The 26,023-nt window shown below is 46.1% G+C and overlaps 1 protein-coding gene across 2 annotated transcripts in view; it reads left to right on the forward strand.

The window, feature by feature from the left end:
- The window catches only part of SLK (STE20 like kinase), a 377,115-nt gene that overhangs the window by 180,188 nt on the left and 170,904 nt on the right, over positions 1-26,023 (forward strand). For both annotated transcript variants that reach the window (XM_086922732.1, XM_086922733.1), the window contains exons 9-11: positions 4,685-6,430; positions 22,704-22,834; positions 24,703-24,826. In XM_086922732.1, coding sequence (XP_086778858.1) covers positions 4,685-6,430; positions 22,704-22,834; positions 24,703-24,826 — 2,001 coding nt within the window. The remainder of the gene's footprint in view (positions 1-4,684; positions 6,431-22,703; positions 22,835-24,702; positions 24,827-26,023) is intronic.

Here is a 26,023-nt window from a genome sequence, read left to right on the forward strand (position 1 = left end):
CGTTCCATTGCAAGAGCGGGGAACAGGGGTTTACTCCCTGTATTTTCTGATCCCCAAAAAGGACGGATCCCTCAGGCCCATCCTGGACCTCAGGCCCCTAAACTGGTACATCCTCTCGGAGCACTTCCATATGCTCACGTTACAGCAAGTGCTTCCCCTGCTTCAGCAAGGGGACTACCTGGCTACGCTGGATCTGAAAGATGCCTATTTTCATATCCCCCTGCATCCTTCCCACAGGAAGTATCTCAGATTCACGATTCTAGACCAGCATTACCAGTTCAGGGTTCTGTTGTTCGGGGTCACCACGGCGCCAAGGGTATTTACAAAGTGCCTAGCGACTGTGGCAGCGCATCTCCGTCGCCAGAACGTCCACGTCTACCCCTACTTGGACGACTGGCTCATTCAAGCAAAGACGGAACAGCAGTGCGTCGACCACGTGTCACGCACCATTCATCTCCTGCACGATCTGGGATTCTCTCGGAACTACCCAAAGTCCCATCTCCAGCCCGCCCACGTGCGACAGTATCTGGGCACGACAATCAACACTCTGGCAGCCACTGCGCAGCCAAATTCAGTGAGAATCGCCAGTATCCAGACGCTGATCCAACGATTCAGACCTCAGCACTCGCTTCCAGCGAAGGTGTTCATGCAGTTGATAGGCATGATGGCCTCCTGCATCTCCATTGTCCCGCACGCGAGACTACATATGCGTCCGCTTCAGGAGTGCCTAGCACGTCAGTGGACTCAGGCTCATGGGCAACTGACAGACCTAGTGTTGGTGAGCGGTCGGGCATACAACTCTCTGCATTGGTGGAATCCACAAAACCTTTGCAAGGGCCGACCATTCCAAGAGCCTGTGCCACAGATTATCCTGACAACGGACCCCTCTCTCCAGGGATGGGGAGCGCATGTACTCCAGTACACAGTGCAGGGACTCTGGACACTACAGCAAAGGAAGATGCACATCAATGTGTTGGAACTGATGGCAATCTTCATGGCCTTAAAGGCGTTCAAAGTACATCTGTGCAACAAAGTCGTGTTGATCCGGACGGACAACATGACGGCCATGTACTACATTCAGAAGCAGGGAGGCACACACTCTCCGCAGCTGTCTCATCTGGCTCAGAGCATGTGGAAGTGGGCCATTCAGAGGAACATCTTCCTCATGGCGGAGCATCTCCCGGGCAAAGACAACCAGATGGCGGACCTGCTCAGCAGGCACAGCCATCAGATGCACGAGTGGGAGATACATCCATCAGTACTCCAACCGTACTTCCAAAGGTGGGGTCATCCAGAGATAGACCTGTTCGCCACAAAGGAGAACGCAAAATGCCAAAGCTTCGCCGCCAGATTCCCACACCCGCAATCACAGGGCAATGCGATGTGGATGAACTGGTCAGGCAGATTTGCGTACGCTTTTCCCCCAGCACCTCTGATACCGCTGGTGGCACGCAAGCTCAGGCAGCACTCGATGACTCTCATCCTGGTTGCTCCGACGTGGGCTCGCCAACCATGGTACACCACGTTTCTGGAACTGTCCGTGGTACCGCATCAAAGGCTTCATCTCACTCCCAGCCTTCTGACGCAGAGCCATGGCGACATTCAGCACCCAGATCCGCAACAGCTCAACCTGGCGATCTGGCTCCTGAAGTCCTAGAGTTTGGCTACCTCAATCTTCCTCCCGATTGCATGGACATCATTCGGGAGGCAAGGAAGCCCACTACGAGAGCTTGTTATGCGGCTAAATGGAAGAGGTTTGTCATCTACTGTGTTAACCACGATATTGACCCGCTGGATGCTTCCATTCAAAACCTCATTTGTTACCTGTTCCATCTGTATCAATGCAATCTGGCGTACTCTTCCATCCGCATTCACCTGTCTGCTATGGCAGCATACCTCCAGAATAGGCAACACCTATCACTCTTTAAGGTCCCTGCTATCAAGGCCTTTCTGGAAGGACTCAAAAGAGTCATTCCACCAAGGACCCCACCAGCTCCAGAATGGAACCTCAATGTGGTTCTTACAAGGCTGATGGGTCCTCCCTTCGAGCCACTGCACTCTTGTGAGCTTCAGTTTTTGACTTGGAAGGTTGCGTTCTTAGTAGCAATTACATCGCTACGGAGGGTTAGCGAGCTGCAGGCGCTCACCATCCAAGAACCTTTCTTCCAAGTACATGCTAACAGGGTGGTGCTACGCACTAACCCTAAATTCCTACCCAAGGTGGTATCTCAATTCCACATAAACCAGACAATGGAGTTGCCGGTGTTTTTCCAAAACCCAGAGACGCTGGTGGAGCGGATGCTCCACACCCTTGATGTTAAGAGAGCCTTGATGTACTATGTAGACAGGACAAAAGATTTTCGCAAAACCAAGCAGCTTTTTGTTGCTTTTGCCACACACCACAAGGGAAACGCTATCTCCAAAGCTGGGATCGCTAGGTGGATAGTGAAATGCATTCAGATCTGTTACGCTAAAGCTAAGCGCACTCTCACTATCCCACCAAGGGCCCACTCCACCAGGAAGTTGGGGGCCTCTATGGCTTTCCTAGGTAACATTCCCTTAGAAGATATCTGTAGAGCAGCCACATGGTCTACCACACATACTTTCACTAAACACTACTGTGTAGACGTGCATTCCAAACAGCAGGCAGCTGTTGGTCAGGCTGTTCTCAAAACACTTTTTCAGACTGCTGCAGCTGGCACGGGCGGCCGCCGCTAATGGAGGGGCTGCTATGTATTCAATGCACAGATATGAATTCAGCAGCCCACATGCCTCGAACTGCAAATGCTACTTACCAGTATGCATCTGTTCTTGGCATGTAGGGCTGCTGACATTCATATCGCCCACCCTCCTCCCCGGCGCCTGTAGCAGCTGCAGTATTTCATTCATATGTATATATGTATATGCTCATAGCATGGTCATCACTCACATACTTCACTCCATCTCTGCCAATGGCTAAAAACAATCTGGGGATGGAGGCGATGCCCATGCGCACTGTAGTCCAGGGGAGGAGCCACCTATCTCGTGATACTTTGAAGACTCTTCCAGGACAACAATGTGCAATCATCCGGACCCAACACTAGGCGGCGATCTATGCACAGATATGAATGTCAGCAGCCCTACATGCCAAGAACAGATGCATACTGGTAAGTAGCATTTGCAATATATGTCCACTAAAATAAAAATGCATTAATTATGAGTTCTTAATTTAAGAATGTATTGGAATAAATGTTTTTTTTTAAGCAGATGTTTTGTTTGCATTCATTAAAGAAGGTATTTCATGCAGAGAAGTAATTTTGCTACTGCATTTTAAATTGTTTGCCTATTTACTGCATTGACATGTTACTGTTAAAAACATTGTCAGATTTACAATGTACTATAGTAATTAAACTATACTTCCTGCAGTCTTCGGTTTTCACACTTTCGTTGTTTCCTTCCAAAAGTAAAGAAATCTTGAGTTTTTATACGTTAACTGCCCTACTCTTGGATTAATTTGTATGCGGGCAAGCAAGTGAGAGACATTTTGATCCACTACAAATACATGCAATCCAATCACTTAAATTGTAACCCAGATAAAACTAAGATTATGCTGCTTGGTGAGTCCAATTCCTTTGGCCCTGCTAATGGTGGTCCAATTCTATGCCCCCTCCACCTGCCACAGCTGAGGTTGTAAAAAAACTTAGGAGTAGAAGTTGATGCCTTTCTGTCTTTCCGCCCACAAGCTCTTGCAGTGGCGGGAAAGTGTTTTAACCGCATCGCTGCGGCGGCTTTTCCCGCTGTGTGCGGCAATTTTCAAAACACTGCATTACATGACGAGCTCGGCTCGTCTTCAGCATACGAGCGCCGTAGCTGATGACGAGCTGAGCTCGTCATCAGCAGCGAAAAGGTTAGTTTAATAAAATCACTGAAAATCATTTTTGAGTGTCTCCCACTAGCTGCAAAAAAGACAGTGGCCTTCGCTCTGAAAATGTTCAGTTTGGACTATTGTAATAGTTTGTACTCAGACACCTCCAAGCAAACTATTCAAAACCTGCAAGTGGTACAACATTCTGCTCCCAGGCTTGTTTTGAAGCTCCCTTGACGATCTACGCCGGCCTTTGCAGCACTAAAAGCTCTACACTAGCTACCACTGCAAAAAAGGGTCCTTTTCAAAATTTGCTTATTCACGTTCAGAGCCTATAGAGCACTGGGGCCAAAATATCTAATTTCCAGATGTACCCACTACACTATTAAACTGACTCTGATGTCTTCACACGCCAATCCTTTGATGCCCCCTACTTTCAGACACAAAACTCGAGGAGGTAAATCCTCTGCATTTCGGGGCTCAAAGGCCTGGAAGCAACTTCCAAGTATTTTGCGATTCATTGTATCAGAAGACATCTTAAACAGCTTAAGACCTGTCTCTTTGCTGTCTCTGATTCTGTAATATACACCCCCTTCTAGTAATTTAGTGTTATGAAGTCATTCTTACTGCCGCTTAGCACCAGGCTTGCTCCTTTGGGAGTGGCAGTGTCCTCTACAAGCACACTATTCATTGATTCATCAATTAAGTAACCGATCATTTTCTCTGTAAAGTGGGTATTATTATATGTCTCTTATGTTTTTGTGAGCTGTGAAATGTAATTGTATGTTAGTTCTTGATTTAGTCTCTTAAAACATGTTCCTCTTCAATATTTTTCTGCAGCCAATTCCTGCAAACAAGCGCGCTTCCTCAGATCTCAGTCTTGCAAGTTCCGAAGAAGATAAACTGTCCCAAAATGCTTCAACTCTTGAATCTGTTACAGAGAAAATTGAGGGCAAAGGTGCAGTGGAACCATTTAGAAACCTGCCTTCTGATGATGACATGACTGCTAGTCAACCAAAGAAGATTAAAGTTGAGAAAAAGAATGAACCCTGTGAGCTAAATGGCACAGTAGCAATTCAGAATGGCTCAGTGATAATGAACATTGTGGATGAAAACAAAGAGAAAGTACCACAAAAAGAGTTGCAGGTAAAGAAAGACCGGGGATCACAGTTAGAACATTTTGATAGGCCAGAAGAAAAAAACGCTGTGCATGCTGCACCTTCTATCAGTGACAGTGCAAAAACAGATGTAAAGCCTGAAGAAAATAAGTATGTATGTTCTGAATCTATTACAAACGAAAACCTAAAAATAAATTCAAAACCAGAAGAAAATAAAGATGTGTGTATAATAACACCCGTTATAACGGAGAATATGGAAACTAATTTAAAATCACACGAAAATAATGATATTTGTACTGCACCTCTGATAAACGAGGATATGAATACCAATATAAATCCAGAGGGGAAGGAGAATGTGTGTGTTGCACCCATAATACATGAGGAAACGAAAGCCGATGAAAAAATGGAAAACAATTCCGAAATTAAAAACCTTGACAATCTAAAAACTCCGTCTGAAAATCAGGCAATACCTCTTCACGTTGAGGTCATTCCCATTATACCTGCTGGCGTAATTTCCCAGGAAACTGGAGAAAGTGAGGGACAAACAGGAAGTCTGCCAAACAGAACAGCAGATCTGCCAAATACAGAAAATTGTGAAGGCAAATCCGAAATTCAAGAAGAAAAAGCAGAAGAGAGTATAGACATTCAGAATAGCGTGGATAAAACAGTAGAAGCCCTTGAAAATAAGAAAGAAAATGAGACCCCTGAGGAAGATACGTCACATGCTGAACCTTGGCAGGTAACTGAGACTCTGGTCAGGGAAGAGGAGGTGCTCCCTGGAGATGGAAAGAACGGTACTGCGACTGAGCCTGAGCTCATAAAACCAGACGGTGAGGCTGCCCACTCAACAGGTATCCCTGAGCAAAAAACATTGGATGACCCTACCACAGTTCTTGAGATACACCAAAACGTATGCCCTAATGAGGATGTGCAAGCGTTTGGGAACACTACACCTCATACTGAGGATCTTACTACAGATACAAAATCAGTGGAGATTCCTTCTAAAACTGTTGAGCCTGCCAGCACAGAGATCTCCCTAGGGCAAACCGGACTCGAAGTGTCTAAAGCTGAGTATCTAGCAGAAGGTGGAGATGCACATAAGCCAACAACCGTCATTGTTCCTGAAGATGTAACATCTCCCTCGGATAAGCTCTCTGATATGACGGACCTGCCTAGTGTGGTACCTACTATCAACGTCCACTCTGAGGAGACTCTTGTGAAAGGGGAATCTGCCCAGGCCGTGGATAAAATCACACCACCATTAAAACCTGAAAATCAAGAGGAAAACGGTATCATATCTTCCCCCACATTGGGTAAAATCTCACTGCAGTCAGAAACTCAAAGTCAAAAGGAAAATGACACAGATTCCGGAACAGGTTCCACGACAGATAACAGCAGCATTGACCTGAACTTGTCCATCTCAAGTTTCCTCAACAAAAGCAAAGAATCAGGATCTATGTCTTTGCAAGTAAGTGCATGTAGTCTGTTACTGTATAGGTTTTATCATCCGTCATAACATTTCACATTTTGGAATGTTGTCATGTTTCCAAATGTAAAGTTGACTCACAATATTAAGTTTGCTAATACATACGTGACTACATAAATAAGTAGGTTCGGCCAGATTCAACTTTAGGCCATTATTTTGAGGCCAGCCCCATTAGGTTGATCACTAAAAGCATTATGTATGACTGTATATGAAAATAACTTAGTTGGGTTCTGTTCAGGTGATGATATCAAGTCTGCATCACAGTTCAGCATTATGAGTCCTATTTTTAAGGGGTCTTCCCTTCAGTGATATCCGGTAGCTCTTTCATTACTTTGATTATTTGGATTTCATAATTTTGAATACTAGTCCCTGTTTTTGATGGATCCTTTCTGTAATAATTTTAGATTTCACTATGGACTCAGTGCCACAGAGCAATCATCTCATCCAGTTGCTGAACTTGGTCTCAACTGGCATAGTCTTGTGTTTAATTTCTCAATGTTTGTTTAGTGTGTTTTCTGTACCTAATTAGTTTTTAGGTCTCGCCTGTCGATGCGCATGCGCATCGAGCTTGCGAGTCTATGGGGGCTTATCCACTCTTTATCCAACTTGCAAGGAATCGTGGCGATTCCTTGCAGTGCACGAGAAATTTAAGCTCAATGCGCATGCGCATTGAGCTTAAATGCGCGTGCACATGCCCCCAGCCGCCTGCCTTGCCTACTCTCTCTCACAGCCTCCCCCAGCGCCGCCCCCTCACTTCTTGATTGCACGGCCGCTAGGCCGTGCCTCCCCTACTCTACTCCCCCTCCTCCTCCTACTCTCCTCCCCTGCCTGCCTGCCGTGTCGCACCTCTCCCCTCTCCGCCCCCTCCCCTGCCCGCCGTGCTCTCCCCTCCTCTCCTTTCCCACGCTCGCCTCCTGAAAGTCGTCTTCGTTTTGTCTCACCGCTCTCCGTTTACTTTCCTGCCTCCCCCTCTTTCACCCCTTTCTATTTTATATCCCCAATTTTCTCCTTTTTAGTTTTATTTATTCCAGTTCGTGTGTCGCCTCTTTCTTCCTTTGCCCATCCAACCTCCGTTTTTGTTCTTCCTTTGTCCCTGCTCAGCAGCCCCGCATGCCTTCCCCAGCAGCACCGCACACACGCCCCTCCCCCGCTGTCCCCGGAGCAGCGCGCAGACACCCGCCCCTTCCCCCGGTGACATGTCTCTCGCTGCCTCTGTTTGTGTTGGTGCAGCGAGAAATGTTCTGTCACAATCCCGGGAAATATCACCATCTCCGGGGATTATTTATTAACAAGCGGGCTCCTGCCCCGCCTCTCTCCTCTCCTCATTCGATCTCTCTCATTCGGCTTCTTCTGCTGCTCTCCCCTCCTCTCCTTTCCCACGCTCGCCTGGGAGCCCTAATGAAATGTATTGACGCGGGGGCTTAAAAAGTTTGAAGACTTGGGCTCTAGGGCCTATTGGCTTAGCCTGTGGCCAATGTTAAGCTCCAAACTCCTACGAAAGGTGATGTCACCCATCAAATACAGGTAGCCCCGCCCACACTCCACAAACACCCTCTGCCTAACAGCTGAACAAAGCCACACTTGCGTCGAAGTGGAAAGTCCCCGACGATCTCTGTTCGATCTTTAGTCTGCTTTGCTTTCACTTTCTTTTAAGACAGTAAAGTTAGCATTTCCAGGAAAGGAAGGACACCCACGTGCAGTACATGTGAATGCCCTCACCCTCACTCACCCTCAACCCCTCACCCTCACCCTCACTCACCCTCAACCCCTCACCCTCAAACCCTCACTCACCCTCACTCTCACTCATCCTCACTCACCCTCAACCCCTCACCCTCACTCACCCTCAACCCCTCACCCTCACTCACCCTCAACCCCTCACCCTCACTCACCCTCACTCACCCACCCTCACCCACCCTCACTCACCCTCACTCACCCTCACTCACCCTCACTCACCCTCACCCTCCCTCACCCTCCCTCACCCTCACTCACCCTCACTCACCCTCACTCACCCTCACCCACCCTCACCCTCACTCACCCTCACCCTCACTCACCCTCAACATCACTCACCCTCAACCCCTCACCCTCAACCCCTCACCCTCACCCTCACTCACCCTCAACCCCTCACCCTCACTCACCCTCAACCCCTCACCCTCAACCCCTCACCCTCACCCTCACTCACCCTCAACCCCTCACCCTCACCCACCCTCAACCCCTCACCCTCAACCCCTCACTCTCACTCATCCTCACTCACCCTCAACCCCTCACTCTCACTCATCCTCACTCACCCTCAACCCCTCACCCTCACTCACCCTCACCCACCCTCAACCCCTCACCCTCACCCTCACTCACCCTCAACCCCTCACCCTCACTCACCCTCAACCCCTCACCCTCACTCACCCTCAACCCCTCACCCTCACCCTCACTCACCCTCAACCCCTCACCCTCAACCCCTCACTCTCACTCATCCTCACTCACCCTCAACCCCTCACTCTCACTCATCCTCACTCACCCTCAACCCCTCACCCCCTCACCCTCACTCACCCTCACCCACCCTCAACCCCTCACCCTCACCCTCACTCACCCTCAACCCCTCACCCTCACTCACCATCACCCTCACTCACCCTCACTCACCCTCAACCCCTCACCCTCAACCCCTCACCCTCAACCCCTCACCCTCACTCACCCTCACTCACACTCACCCTCACTCACACTCACTCACACCCTCACTCACCCTCACTCACCCTCACTCACCCTCACTCACCCTCACTCACCCTCACCCTCACTCACACTCACCCTCACTCTCACTCACCCTCACTCACACTCACCCTCACCCTCACTCACCCTCACTCACCCTCACCCTCCCTCACCCTCCCTCACCCTCCCTCACCCTCACTCACCCTCACTCACCCTCACTCACCCTCACTCACCCTCACTCACCCTCACTCACCCTCACCCTCACTCACCCTCACCCACCCTCACTCACCCTCACTCACCCTCACCCTCAACCCCTCACCCACCCTCAACCCCTCACCCACCCTCAACCCCTCACCCACCCTCAACCCCTCACCCACCCTCAACCCCTCACCCTCACTCACCCTCACTCACCCTCACTCACCCTCACTCACCCTCACTCACCCTCACCCACCCTCACCCACCCTCACCCACCCTCACCCTCACCCACCCTCACCACCCTCACTCACCCTCACCCACCCTCACCCACCCTCACCCACCCTCACCCACCCTCACTCACCCTCACCCTCACTCACCCTCACTCACCCTCACTCATCCTCACCCACCCTCACCCACCCTCACCCTCACTCACCCTCACTCACCCTCACTCACCCTTACTCACCCTCACTCACCCTCACCTACCCTCAACCCCTCACCCTCACTCACCCTCACTCACCCTCAACCCCTCACCCTCACTCACCCTCACCCTCACTCACCCTCACTCACCCTCAACCCCTCACCCTCAACCCCTCACCCTCACTCACCCTCAACCCCTCACCCACCCTCAACCCCTCACCCTCACTCACCCTCAACCCCTCACCCTCACTCACCCTCACCCTCACTCACCCTCACCCTCACTCACCCTCACTCACCCTCTCTCACCCTCTCTCACCCTCACTCACTCACCCTCACTCACTCACCCTCACTCACTCACCCTCACTCACTCACCCTCACTCACCCTCACTCACCCTCACTCACCCTCACTCACCCTCACTCACCCTCAACCCCTCACCCACCCTCACTCACCCTCAACCCCTCACCCTCACTCACCCTCAACCCCTCACTCACCCTCACCCACCCTCACTCACCCTCACTCAGCGCAACCACAGCATCTTCACTAAATATATTTAATAAACTTTAAGCTATTGGCAATATAAAATAAAATCCATTTTATTTACGTATTAATTATTAATTGTTTTTTAAAGCCATTGATTTTTTTAATATCAATACATAGAAGTCACATATAAGTCCCGTTAATACAAAACATGTTGCTTTACAAATGCTAGAGGTGTCACATTTACAAAAATTATAACTATTGGCTTTGTAAAGAAGAAAGCTATTAATTTAGCTATTTAGAAAAAACAACACAAATAAAAAACAAAAAATAAATAACACCTATAGCTCAAACTTTACTACTGCGAGACCTATTGCATTTCCAATGCTTGTTTCTTTATACTAGTACTTTATGCCAGATCTGTATATTAAAAGAAAGCAAATCATCAGAGTGAGGCTGATTCTCTATGACCTTACCAATCTGTAGCTAACGACACAAGAATGACATCTAATAGAAGTGTTTCTGTTACATTTTAATTTTTCGCAATGATGGCTTCATTTCATTGCATGTTTTGTCGAACTTCGAGTTAAATCTGCCATGACCTCAGCAGAAGTCTCATCCTGTAAATGTTCCAGCAGAGCTGATCCAAACTCAATCTGATTCAGACAAAACCCTACCACTACCTACAAGTTACCATCAACCACTCCACAGTCTTTTTCAGATGTGATTCAGAACATAGCCATTATGACCTGGGTAATGGCATTGGAGCTTATGGACCTACAAGAGGCCAGAGATCAGGACATCTCTCTTGACATTTGGTTGAGTTACCCCCACCCAGCCCAAAGCCCCACCTCCTCTGGGCTCCTTAACAGAAAAATCAGCCTCTTTCACTGTAGTCATCCAGCGTGAAGCCAAAGTTTAGTTCTTGATTTCCAGCTACCACCTATTCAGGTCAAGGCCACCATAGTAACCGATGAGCTACAGCCTGAGCAGACCTCCAGAGAACAACTTCTTCCATTCATTGAAGGTCTGATTGACATGCTGATAGGCACTTGGGCCAAACCAAGATATTTCCCACCGGTAAATAGGAAATTGGTGAGATGCCACAGACCTGCCCCAGGCGACCCTGCCTTCCTTACACAGCATCCTACGCCAAAGAGCCTTGTGGTGCAGACCTCTGCCAGTAGGTTGAACCCAAACCAAGTGCACTTCCTGTCCAAATTGCATAAAATACCAGGCAAAATGTGGGGGTGACAATGTCAAAAGGGGCATTTTTCAGCACCTAAGGACTTCAATAATGTTTCAGTCTGAAGCAATTTAAGAAGTTCATCATCCTAGGAAACTTAATAGAAGGAGAGAACCCAGAAGTGTAAAAGTAGAAGCCTTGTCATGGTTCTTTTGGGTAAAGCTATCTTTTTTCCTTTAGATGTCATTAGGGTTTTCTACATCAAGAATGCTATTTTATCAGACCTTATAAAATGTTATTAGTTTGCATTTTCTGAGTAGGCTAGTATCAATGAAAATAATAAAATTTTAAATGGCAAAAGTAGTGTTTTAAAAGCATTGTCTTTGACAATAGCATTTACAAAAGAAAAGAAAAATACTCCTTATGCCGCCACTGAAGATCTTTCTTGATTTTTCCCATAAACTTTACTCAATTGCTCGCTATTTACTTGTTCCATATTTTGCAATACGCAGAGCTTTCAGTAGGCTGGGAGACTGAGTTACATTTGAAGCACCACAGTTGCTAATAGGCATCCAGCTACTATAAGTGTAGGAAGCATTCAGATGAATGCTCACACTTGCCCTAATATTTCTTTGGGTTATAGTGCATTTCTGTTTTTTTTATCATGTTTAAATTGTATTCTATAGTTTGCTGACAAAGGTCCTAATTTCCTCTTGTTCTCCAAAGTGTATGGTTTATACCATAGTATTAATTCCCTAATAAAAACAAAAGAGCAGACGCATAGCATTCATGCCTAGCGTCTCGACTGATTGCTGTTGGCCTGTCTGACAATTCTCCATGTCGCACCTGACCTAAAACTAATTCTCGATAACATTGCTTTTTATAGCTTGAAATATCTTTGTGTGATATTAAACAGTTGCCAAAGAAGAGGGCGTGGCTAGCTGCCGAGCATGGCGGCGGCACAGTTGGCGAGCTCCGCGCCCGGACCTACTAAATCCTTCCTAATCCTGGCAGTATCGACCCTTAACAGACAAGACACCTCCTATGGAGGGTGCTGTCACCAGCTGGGGGGCACTCACCTGGTGGTCTGCTGCTGAGTCCTGCTGACCTCTCGCGGTCATCAGAGTGGGCCTGGCTGCTGGGCTTGTGCCGCAAAGTCGGCGACCTGCTCTTGGAGGTAACCTGGGGAGACACCAGTGCTGTGGTGGGGGACTGGAGCCGGAAGCAGTGAGGCAGTCCGTGCTAGATTACCACAGAGAATCACTGGGAGAGGGGGAGCTGCACAGGAATGTATGGTGCGGTGCTCAGGCCTGGTCAGCCCACTATTGAGACTCTGAGCGCGTGAGGCCCTGCTGACCCGTGGCGGAGAGAAAGCCGCTGAGGACCTGAATAGTTAGTTAGGTCCCCGGTAGCTTGTCTCCTTTCTGGTGAAGAATTGGCTTGGTAGTTTAGTCTGCCCTGTTCCCATGATGCACTGGGCCAGGGACAGACTGATTTGCATATAGCCAGGTTCTGAGCTGGGATGGTGCAGTGAGATAAATAACGGTGATGGATCAAGCCCTGATCTTTGGACTGGGTAAGAGTGGTCTGCTTAATTCAGACACTCTGTTCATCACCACCCCCTTTTCTGAATCGTTTTTGGCCACTATAGGTGTGGCAGGGTATACTCCGACATGAGTCCCTTTCTCACTGCACTATCAGGATTCAAGCAAGCCGGGCCGAAGAAGGCTGAAATGCCAGAAACCGGTCCCCGGTAGCTTGTCTCCTTTCTGGTGAAGAATTGGCTTGGTAGTTTAGTCTGCCCTGTTCCCATGATGCACTGGGCCAGGGACAGACTGATTTGCATATAGCCAGGTTCTGAGCTGGGATGGTGCAGTGAGATAAATAACGGTGATGGATCAAGCCCTGATCTTTGGACTGGGTAAGAGTGGTCTGCTTAATTCAGACACTCTGTTCATCACCACCCCCTTTTCTGAATCTGAATAGTTAGCGGCACCACCGCACCTGGCAGTCACTGGAGCCCCGGTGCCGGAATTAGCAGTGTGCTGCCACAGCTGAGGACACTGCGCGCCTGTGACCCTGCCGCACCGGGGACAATGAGACTGAGATACCGGCACTGGACTCTTCCCCGCCCTCCCCCTCCCCTCCCTCCCCAATCCCAATCCCTGCTGGCCGATGACAACAGGGGAGGGGAGGGGGGTCGGCTCTCCTACGGGCACCGTGGCCTGGATCCTGCAATGCTGGATGGGGCGTGGCACTGGTGCTCCACCATTACCACCCCCTAGCTGAAAGCTGTGATCGCCCCGGGGGAATTCACGACCAGAAGACACAGTGCTTTGAGTCCCCCGAATAAGTGGAAGAATGGATCGAAATTATGTTCCCACCGGCGGGTCCGGCCCCTCTTCACAAATGGCCGCTGCCTCCCCGAAGCCGAGACGAGTCCGCAAATCAAAATGCCTCCGGCAGGTGCTCGCAGCAAAATTCAGGATTCCCACACCAGCGCAGGCCCTACGGGATCGGGCGGTGGCGTTGGAGGCGGCCACCAGGTTCAGAGATGAAACCCATCCAATTCTCTCAGACTCTTCTGAAGACGTCTTGAATCGATCAGACTCCGAATCCAGTCTTAACTTGTTCAGTAACTTTACACCCCAAACTGCTGATGGGTTCTTGGATTGATGCTTAGTAGAGATTAATGCTGGGACTAGACGAGAATTATTCTCACCTCACTGTCTGTCAAATAGTATTTAGCGCTATGCTATGGGCTACGCCTCTGGGTACGAACTGCGAAATATGATGTTCAAAACGGCCCGGGCTGCATGGAGATCGAGATGTTTTAACCTGGCTGGGCAGTCTATAGACATGCACCCCCTTTCAGCGAAAGCAACTCGCACACTGTTACAAGTTAGCACTGTTGTGAGTATGGTTTGGGCAAGCCTAGTTCGAATAGCTGGGCAGAGTATTGTAGAAGTTAGTTAAGTAATGTTTAGGATCTGGCCCACCACTTGCGCTACCCGGAACATCGCTACTCCCACAACGTTACACATATGTTTCCCCTTGGTACATCACAGATACGGATGCAGGACAGCTATAATGTGATTACCTGGAATGTGCGGTGTCTTGGGTGGTCCCCAAACGGCTTAGAGTTCATGCACAATTAATTAGGCAGCGCGCACGCATAGTATTCCTCCAAGAATCCCACTTGACTGATGCGGAGGCGGCTAAACTCCGCAAAAAATGGAGGGAACAGGTTTTCTCTTCGTCATACTCTGCCTTTGCCAGGGGTGTGTCCATATGGGTTAGGAGCGGGGTCCCCTTCAAAGCACAGGTGCAACGGGTGGATCCATTGGGCAGGTACATCCTTGTAAAGGGTACACTAGAGGGCACTCAGATAGACCTAGGTAGCATATACACACCCAACTTCCAACAGGATCACTACCTCTTAAGCCTCAACCCTTTCCTGGCGCCCTGGGCTACATGCCCATGGGTACCAGGGGGGGGACTATAACACGATCGATAGATCGCACCCCCCTCTAGGCGGAGCCACCACTGTCCGACAAGCGGAGGCACTGTGCCGCTGGGCTGAGGGGTGGGGCCTGGGGGATGTCTGGCACGTAAACACCCAGTCAGCAGTGATTATGTTTTATTCTCACACCCTCACCAACTACATACCCGAATTGACAGGATCCTTTGCACCAACCACATTACGACTCGGGTAACGCATGCAACATATTTGGGCAAGACACTTTCTGACCATAACGCTTTGGAGATCTCTCTCACCTGGGGCAGAATCCCCACCCCTGTCCCTACTTGGAAACTATGGCCCTCAATGCTTGAGGATTCTGTCTTCGGGAGGCTCTGGCTGTTGGCATTTATTATTACTTTGCAAAGAACACAGGAACTGCATCCACACCGCAAATAGAGTGGGATGCATTCAAGTCTGTGATCAGAGAAATAGCCATTAGCACCACAGCAGGGGCACGCCAAGAAATACATACCAACTTGAAAGAAGTCGAAAAATCCCTGAATAGCCGAGAACAAGACGCAGCGAATGATCCCACTGAGGGAACACTCTTGCAGGACGCCAGAATAAAACACACCGAATTACTTGAAACACTCAGGCACATTGATTACACCGCCTGCACACATGCTAAACATCCAACGCCGACCAGGCCGGCCCGCTGCTAGCACACATACTCCGGGATGACCCTCCACACACCCACATTCACAAGATAACCACTTGATATGGGGACACCGTAGACACTCTACAGGAGCTAAACACAGCGTTCTGTGACTATTATTAGGCTTTGTATCAGGCACCCCCCCCCCCGCCCCCCCCCCCTGCTAGTGGAGGAGGCTCTGGACGCCTTCTTTATTGATGTACTGTTTCCTCAACTGGTCAAAGCAGAGCAGGACGCTCTATCTGGTCCTGTCACACGGACCGAAATTAAAGCACCCATCCGGGGTTTACCCCGGAACAAGGCCCCTGGCCTGGACGGCCTCCCAGCCGAGTTTTTTGCAACATTCTCGGACTCTCTGATGCCGCAGTTAGAGCGGCTGTATAACACTGCACTGGCTACTTGATCATTGCCCCCCTCCACTAGACAGGCACTGGTAGTGTCCCTCCCTAAACCGGGTCACTCGGCGACAGACCTGTCGGGTTACAGACCTTTATCCCTACTCACAACTGAATATAAAATACTGAGTAAGATCCTTTCTGGCCGCCTACTCCCCTATTTACAGAAGTTAATACACCCAGACCAATGCGGGTTTGTGCCGGCACGGAGTACCTCTCTTAATATTAGGAGATTATACCAGGTCATGATGGCTACTCCCCCAGCACGATGCAATACAGGGTGCGTCATCTTGGATCTGATGCGGGCATTCGACACGCTCAGGTGGGACTACATGTTCAGAGTGCTTGAGAGATACGGCATCCCTCTAGATTACCTGAATTGGGGTTAACCACATTGCTGCTGTGGTTATTTTTCTCCTGTGCTGGATCTTCCCATTTCCCATTGTTCATGACGAGCTGGGCTCGTCATCAGTGTTTGAGGAGGCTACACCATGACGAGCCCAGCTCGTCATCAGCCTCGAAGGGGTTATGCTCCTGTATACGGACCCCACTGCAAGGGCCCGCACGGGGCGCCACACCTCCCGGGAATATCTAATTGGTAAAGGCACCCGACAGGGTTGCCCTCTGTCCCCACTGTTATTTTTGCTGGCCCTGGAGCCGCTGGCTCTTAATGTACGGATGTCAGCGGCTCAGATAGGAAAACATTTGGGACTGCCGACACACGCAATCTCCGCATATGCGGACGATATTATTCTGTATGCCGATGATCTAGCCTCTCTCGCACCCATCCCAAACATCTTCGCTGCTTTTGAGCGGCTTTCGGGCCTTAGTATAAATGAGGGTAAGTCCTATGCCTTTTTTTTTCACCAGAGGGAACGTCCAGAGGCGATCCAGTTTGGCTCCCACTCATTGGCTGTCGCTGCACACACGTTCAAATATCTTGGCATTCAGGTTTACCGCACGTTCAAATATCTTGGTATTCAGATTTACTGCACTGCGTCGGACCTAGTGGAGGGTAACCTGGGTAAAGCTATGAGATCCCTTAGGTCGCAGGTCACCTTTTGGTCCTCTCTACCACTCTGTGATGGGCCGAGTGGCGATTTAAAAAAGGGTGGTCCTACCACGGCTACTATACTTCTTTACTAACCTGCCGGTTGTGATCCCAACCCCGCTTCTCCAATCCCTGATTACCACACTCTCCGCTTTGATCTGGGGTAACAGACTCCGTACGGTGGGGCTAACCAAGCTACTGCTGGACACTGATAAGGGGGGCGGGGGGGGGGGCATGGAGGGGGGGGGACTAGGCGCCAGGGATTTCCGCGCATATTGTTACGCGAGCCAGCTACAATGGCTCTCGCATTAGTTGGCAGGGTGCAACTTACATGAAATTGATTACACATCCACTGACGAAGACGACTACATACCCTGCTCCTCCCGCTGGCCAAGATCCCGATTGCCGCCTGACATTCCTGCGCAAGGCGCTCATGTGCTGGAGGAAAACTATACACTACACGAGTAGCTGTCTTCCTTATTCTGACACCACACAACTTATTAGCATTCCCCACCCCCACGGGCCTCCGGGTCCTTACCAGAAGACGGCTGCTGCCTTGGGCGGAGAGAGGTGTGACCACAGTGGGTGCTTTATTTGATGACGGTGCACTTATGGATCATGGTAACTTTGTCAGGCGACAGGGAGTCACTGATGCGTTCTATTTAACACATGCTGCAGTCCTGCAATATGTAAAGAAACATTGCCCCCCCCACAGAGAGGAACCTCCTAGACACGAATTGGTCTTTATGACTTAATGGGCGAGGGCCGTCATCTCACCAAGTGGCTCTACAAAGGGATTACTACCCACACTAGAATCCCACTGCCAAACTTGTGCAATAAATGGTCTACGGATCTTGGCGCAGACCTGTCTGATGGGGACAGGAACATGACTCTGGCATACCCCCAAAAAATCCTGCGTAACGCCAAATTCAAATTCATTCAATATATGATCCTGCATAGGGCGTATCTTACCCCATTCCGTTACAACGCATATTCCCGACCACACAACACTGTTGCCCCAGATGTAAATTTGATGACGCCGACCTGTTGCATACGTTTTGGCAGTGCCCTGTGCTTGCATCTTATTGGTCAGACGTACTTACTTTACTTGAATCTGCGGTCGGGATTCCAGTCCCGAGCACCCCCACAGTTTCTTTTAGGCTTGATACGTCGCCCCAAGGCACAGAAAGTGCAGCTCCGCCTTATAGATTTAACCTTACTCCTGGCTAAACTCTATCACGATGAGGTGGAAATCGACCACACCCCCACAGGTTTACAGTTGGCATGGGGAGGTGGTGAGATGGAGGGGGTGCAGAGACCGCTGCTATCCGCCAGGAGGAAGCCCGGGGATTGCGCAAAAAGATTCTCTCTTTGGACTGGAACAGTATTCTGGAAGCATTTAATGCCCAGGCTCCATCGCCTGTCCCGGTCATTTGGCACTAAAGGCATTTTGGCCGCCCAGCCCCCCTTCCAGATCCAGCTAATATGTATTTCTACTTCATTCAGACTTTGCACCGTGATGTATATTTAATGGGTCTTGAATGTGCGCGTGAAACCAGGAGTAGACAGTGGATGGGCGCAGACGAAGGTTGCCGTGGGGGGGGGGGGGGGGGGCGGATAATTGCATTTATGTGCTACACCAATCCTTTCTTTTAGGATGTATGTAGGTTGCATTGCGACATTGATGTGCTGGAGTATCATGTATGATTGCAACATGTTGTAACTCTTGGGATGAAAACGGAAACTTTATAAAAAAGGGTTAAGAAAAGGGCAGTGCACTTGGTCTAGGACGTTTTTCACAATAATCCTAGTCAATGGTATATCCTGGTTCGCAATACAATATTATTCTCACAAAATGAATCTCTCCTTGGTACAAATGTCTTCTGATTGCATTTATGTATCAAATCAGCAGTCATGAAATATATTGGCCATTAGAACCCAAACATTTTCTTGTTCTTTTTTTCACATAAAAACTTAACGATTAGCCTGAGTGCTAGTTCATCATTAAACGTCTTCAACTCAGGGGGGGGTTCCCATCTATTCAAGTTATCTTGTACTTCGCAAGGCCCATTGTTGCCACTCTTACTGCTATTTATGTAGCGTCCTCATTAAGAAGTTAAAATTCAAGCAATCAAGTATTATTGAAGTATTGTTATATTGTATTTTTATTGCTACTCGTGCATTCTATTTTCTTTCAAATGTTACTCTAAGAATCCTTTGCCAATATGTTTTGTCCTTGTCAATAGCACTATGTATCAAGGTTTTATTAGTATTCTTATAACATTTTTGTCAACACTGTTGATCTTTTCTCAGAGTTACTTTACATAATCTGGCAATTTTACATAATCTCTGATTGATTCCCAATAGATTAATGAGTTTCTTTTTCCTTTAATGCCACATTAACTTTTTAGTTCATTACCTATTTTACTTTGACCTGACCTGTCGCTGGTTTCATAAAGCAACCAGTTACCACCTGCAAAAAAAATTAATTCATTTATACTTAGTTTGGTTCCGCAAGCTGAATCCTGTATACTTTCATATTTTCAACAAATTGAGCATCATTAAGTAGTTTCCCCATCAGTGAGCCAACAGTTATTTATTTTTTTGGGCTGAGGTGAATACCAATCCTGTAGAAAGTGTCCATTACAAACGATGAATCAATCATGTGGTGGGACACCACAGTTTTAGGCAAGACACCATATGGCACATTTGCATCGTTTTGTACATATATGATTTGTGTTTCTTTCTTCTACCTATCTTATGTACATGCATCCCTTGTATATACACTTTCCACCCTGCTAATATACTGCATACCGGCATTTAACATAATTAACTATTTGTTCTGCATGTTGTCCATTTTTGCCCATCAAACAAGTATGAGCTTGTGGCCATTCTCCAGGTGGATATGGTTCTTTGACCATTCAGCTATCGATGTTGGTTGTGCTTGTGGGTTCTAACAGTGATATTGCCCCAAAATATTTTGTTAGGATGAGTTGTTTAATTTCTTTTTAATGGTAATTTGGGATTGAGTCTTCCTCCGCTCTGATGGAAGATCATTCCATATTTATGCTATTGCATCTAAAAAATGACCACAGTATGGTTTTCTTTCTGCTGAGAGTGAAGTTTAAAGTATCAAGTTTGATTTTGTATTTGAGTCATTTTCCCTCTAGCGACTGTTAGTGTATGCGCTAGGTGGGGATGATCTAATGCAAACTGTTCTCAGTATGGAATTCTATCAGATGCCACTTTAGTTACCCGAGTACACTTGATGGGTTTTGACCCTGGAATTGAGTCATTGGTGGGCCCACTGAGCTTTACCAGTACACAAAGGACACCTAGTGGTTATTCTTTAAAAAATGTGAGTTCTCTGTTGTGACCTAAATACAGAAAATACAACATTTTGGCTATCTGCAAAGTAACATAAGATTTCTTGGATGTAAAATTGTTATCGGAAGTGGCCAGATATAAAATGGATATAAAAGTAATGACATAATGATAACTTTTATAGGGTGTAGAAAAACACCTTGAGCAAATCAGCTTCTAAAAATGTGCTAACTATATGCAACAGCAGTTGGAGTACACTATAAATATCTGGTGAAGGTGCATCGCCAGTAGAGCTCCTAGCTGTACATTTTATTAAAACTCTCCTCAGGTTGGTATTTCTCACATTTGGCTTTAAAAGTCAAGTTGCTGGCTTTCTTAAAAATCCATACAAGTCCTGTCGGTTATGGGACTGTCCTGTATTCCAGATTTCTGTATTTTATTTAGGGTACCACTAATTTTTATATCTGTTTGGATTTTGATAACTTTTTGGTTTTCATCTTCAGGCAACCCAAAGGTAACCAGTGGTAATTTGAAAACAGTTCTGACCTTGACAGAGCATGCCCTCAGAATGGCATTAATTGTAAAACATAATATAAAATAGCCACTAGGAAGTCATAGTGCAAATACCAGAATCATTACTTTGTCACAGTACTTTAGTATAGATTATTTTTTTGTAGACAAGACCCGAAGTCAAGAATTAATTACTTTATGCATTTAGTCTTGAAACAATAGCACAGAGAAAAGATAGGAACATTTAGGAAAAATATGATAAAACATTAAAATATTTCAGAAACTATATGGTTTTAAGTCACCTGGGGAAAAAGAGATGTATCCATACAAGGAGGATGGGCCAGGTTTTTGTTTGGACCCCGAGGGAGCTTGGAGTACTGTGTTCTATGGAATCAAATACCCCTTGTATTCAATGCATCTTGAGACGTTCCTTCAATATTTTAGCTTGTTAGAGCGGTCCTGACTAACAACTAATACATTTGAAATCTTCTTCTTTTGAGTCCTACTCTGGTACTGAATTCCATTGGTGACTGAAAAGCTTTCTATGCAGCAGTGCGTTTTCTACCTTTTTATCAGTATGGATGGACACTGCCACAGCCGTGCATGATTCTTTTGCTAGGTTTTCAGACTAGGCATGGTTAAGCCAATAGGCAAAATTACATAGTGAACAAATGAACAATTAATTTAGGAGGTTTAAATAAATGTGTACATTTTGAATGATTAAACAATATAAATGGAATGGCGGCACGCCTTCTGTAAAAGTTCAGCAAGGGTCAGTTTAAATGCGATTGTAATCGTGTCTTAGGGTGCCAAGGAAAGAGTCCCTCCTGGCCGGTGGGGGCTCCAAATTTCTACGAAAGAACTGGGGGAGTGCAGGAACCACCTGCACTACTTCCAATGGCACTCCGGGAGGAGATGGATTCTCCTTCAAGAACAGTTAAATAAATGTAACCAGAGTAGTAAATGAAGATGCACTGATCATCAGTAATCAATTTCTGGTATATTTATGTGAAAAGTCACGTATTTTAATCACAGCAACTTCATAGAAGAAACATGTATTCAATTTGAGATTCAGAAATATCCAATTGCATAGATAGTGTCCCTATGCATTTCGGGACTCTGGCCCTTCATCAGGGGACAGTTCACAATAGTTCAAGGGAAAGACACATTGCGTGTCTGTCAAACGGTTACCCGTTTGACAGACACGCGATATGTCTTTCCCTTGAACTATACGATTGTGAACTGTCCCCTGATGAAGGGCCATAGTCCCGAAATGCATAGGGACACTATCTATGCAATTGGATATTTCTGAATCTCAAATTGAATACATGTTTCTTCTATGAAGTTGCTATGATTAAAATACGTGACTTTTCAAATAAATATACCTGAAATTGATTACTGATGATCAGTGCATCTTCATTTACTACTCTGGTTACATTTATATAACTGTTCTTGAAGGAGAATCCATCTCCTCCCGGAGTGCCATTGGAAGTAGTGCAGGTGGTTCCTGCACTCCCCCAGTTCTTTCGTAAATTATGAATGATACCTTGAAGAGTATCCTAGTTCTACCGCCAGAGGAACCTAAAGATGTGTGATGCGCTAGAGCTCCTAGTATTTGTAATTTTGTGGAACGTTCTATAAAAGCAATAAATTTGCTAGTGCCCCTTTTCTCATTAGGTAAAAGAAAACTTTACACACTGTTTTTAGTAGACGTTTTCTGTTCACATTTAGCAAGGGATTGCCAATATTCGGTGCCTGATTTGTTTTGTAGAAAATACATTGATTTATGTTTTGAGAAATAAATCACATAACAATTGTTTATTCTAGGAAACAAGAAGGCAGAAGAAAACCTTAAAAAAAACTCGTAGATTTATGGTTGATGGAGTGGAAGTGAGTGTCACAACTTCAAAGATAGTGACAGATAATGATTCAAGAAGTGAAGAAATGCGAGATCTTAGGTAAGTAACACACAAAATAATGAGACAAGTTAATATATTTTGTTCCTCACCAGAGATCTGAAATGATTGTATTTTTTTTATATATGTCCTACATTATTGATTTCCTTTCTAACAACATGACACTGTGTGCTAACTTCCATTAATTGTTTTTGCTATGGCTAAAGACGTGTTTGACCTACTCTGTATGCCTTTTGTTCTTGTGTTTAAAGAGCAGGGCAACTTTAATTGCAAGTCATTCACCACAGTATGGCGCTTCTGCCCTGCTGTTTCAGTCTGAAGTAGAGCATTTCTATTACAAACTACTCACACAGCAAAATTATCATTACTTGTTGCAGACCATACCTATGATCTTACTGTATTGAATGAACAATTCCCATTTTAATTTGGGGTATTAGTTAATATCATGTCTTCAGTTTCCTTCATGTTACAAACATGCTCCAGTAAACCTGAAAGCTGCTACCCGTTTTACCCAGTTTATTGAGCCAGTCCAAAAAACAACACATACTTAAGCCAGAGAAAAACACTGCTATCAAGTTATGATTTCCAAAAAACCTTCATAAAACAAAAGCACTGTAATAAAAAGACTCGCACATGCCTTAAGAGCAGCAAAGAACAAAAGGGGAGATGAGTAGAAGAGCTAGAACACAGATAATATAACAACCAGATACCACAACAAGTTTTCATATGTTATTTCTTTGAAATCCTCAGCCCAGTATAGCACTTAACATTAACCTGATCTTAAAGTGAAATAAGTAAATTACAGCGAAGCTCTAACCACTTAAATCCCAGACTCATGGAGGCCAACCTAATCTTATTGCTGTCCAGGAAGTCCCAAGGAATCTGCGGCTCAGTAAAAGCATAGGTCTTACCCTTTCAGACGACCTTTAGTTTGGCAGAGTACCAAAAGGAGGCTTCAAACTTGTTTGTCAACAGTTCAGACTTCAGAGAGTAGCCCTTTTCTCTCTCTTAGTAGATTGTCTCAAATCTGGGAAAATCAGTAACTTTCAACCTCAGAATGTCAGTAACTTTCAACCTCAGAATGTTGGATCTCATTTCGATGCAGCAGCTCTTGTCACCGACTCTTTCCACAAAGGTTCTCCCATGTTAATTATGATAGCCACAGCCCCTGGTGTCCAGCCCCTCGTAGCTTGATTGGAATCCTATAAGCCAGTCAAGTAATCTTTATTTCAGTATAACCATACTTTCAGTAAGGTCTTGGAATCAGCATCAAGAAAATCCTTTCTAAGGGAACAGCACATCATGAGTGTAAGCTCATCACCGTTGGCAAGTAGACCCTAGGAAGTCAGATTCTTTTAATTTGCTATCAATGTTCTACAAACACCCCAAGTGATTATCCCGTTTCAGATTTGAGGTTATAACACCATTTTTAATTCCTCCTCCTCTTGTGTTTTCTCTTCTTTTAATCTGAAATGCTACTCCACTGTCAAAAACTTCTATTCTAAGCACAGAATCTGCTTCTTTCTGTCGTCAACCTTCTTTTTGTGTTTCTTTATTTTAGCTTTCATCAATGGCACTTTCTAGTTATAATATACTAGTCTTAGCTGAACTTTCCTGCCAAATGGCAGTTGGAGACAGCTTGGTTAATCAGCCAGCCATGAGTCCGAGATTATGCTGATGTGAATAACGTTACTTGAAAGCATTTGGAAAAAGTATATTTAGTGGATTAATGTCTGTTTTTAATTTTGTAAGGTTAGAGGCCAGACTCCTTATGCTTCTATTGGTACCTTTGGGTCAGTGCTATTCTTTCTGTAATAAAGATGCAAGATGCTTTGTAATATTTGCCATTTTTTATAACATAATTTTGAAGGCCTTATCATAATTTTCTTACATCTTTGTGATCTCTTCAGGCGCCAAGAGCTGCGGGAGCTACGACTTCTTCAGAAAGAAGAGCAGAGAGCACAGCAACAACTTAGCAACAAGCTTTCACAACAGCGAGAGCAGATCTTCCGGCGCTTTGAGCAGGAAATGACAGTGAGCTTTCAACATTTGCTGTATCAAGAGATGTATAAATAAGGATTTGCTGTTTTTTTCAAAGTTGCTGCAGTATTTGTTGAGTTATCTTAGTTTCTCCTAATTTTCTTAGATAGCATACTTTTGTGAAATAGCTGCATTTGCTACAACAAGGGACGAATTAAGTGTTGCCATTTTAGCTTTTATAAAGTTGATGCACTGTACCAAATGCTCAAACACATATGTTTATCACCCCCTAACCCAGCTAAAGAGCTACCTCCTTTGCTTACTTTGCATATCTCTTAAACATCTCCCAGTTTCAACTCACGCCTCTCTCTATTGTGTGCCCATTTCTGTTCCCACTCAAAAAAAACTTTCTTTTCCTTGCCTCACTTTTCCGGAATTTTGCCTTCAGGTTAAGCTTCCAGTTCTTTCCTATATTTAGCCCCCATCCTAAGTTTTCATTTTCCCTGATAACATCAGATTGGTCTGGGTTGCCTGCTCCTTGTGTGAGTGAACTGTTGCTTGGAGAGTATGCAAGGCATGGAATGTCCTCTTTGTTAGTTTCATCACTCACTGCTTTGCTTTTCAGTAAAGGCATGGAGACTGTGCAGCCACTCCATGGCTCTGGGTGAAGCATTACAGCCTGCATAGTGTGCATTGCAATATTTTGACACCATCTGAACTATAAAAGCGAAAGCTGTAGTTCTCTTGTGCTGCATTGTTCAACTTCATCTCAACAATGCAGCCAGGATATTATACAATTCCAACAGGGCACTGATGAAACTTTAACAGATGCAAAGGGGTGTTGCCAGTGGGGTGTCAAAGCGCCCGTTCTTCTTTAGTACCTATATAAAGAAGCTGCTCAGACAAGTCAAAGCTGACATCTGAGTAGCTTAAGTGTCAGAATTTGAACTTTTTCCACATTGCTAATGAAATAATAATAATTATTATTACACAGTTTACTCCTTACAGTGGTTTATTGGTCATTTTGTAGTATTCTGTGTAGAACACAGAACAAATTCTGGAAGTGTGTGATTAGTAAGAAAAATCCATGAAAAATAATGATGATGCAGGATAAGCGTTTGGATCTTCGCTATAATCTATCATGGTCATGGACACCTCTTCTGGAGAAATACAACAGTGGGGATGACCCAGATTGTGGTGACTACTAAGTAGGTTGTGTTGGTATGTATTAGCTTGAATAGGCAAGACATT

This window comes from Lissotriton vulgaris, chromosome 5, assembly GCF_964263255.1.
Source record: "Lissotriton vulgaris chromosome 5, aLisVul1.2, whole genome shotgun sequence".
Classification (NCBI taxonomy): Eukaryota; Metazoa; Chordata; class Amphibia; order Caudata; family Salamandridae; genus Lissotriton; species Lissotriton vulgaris.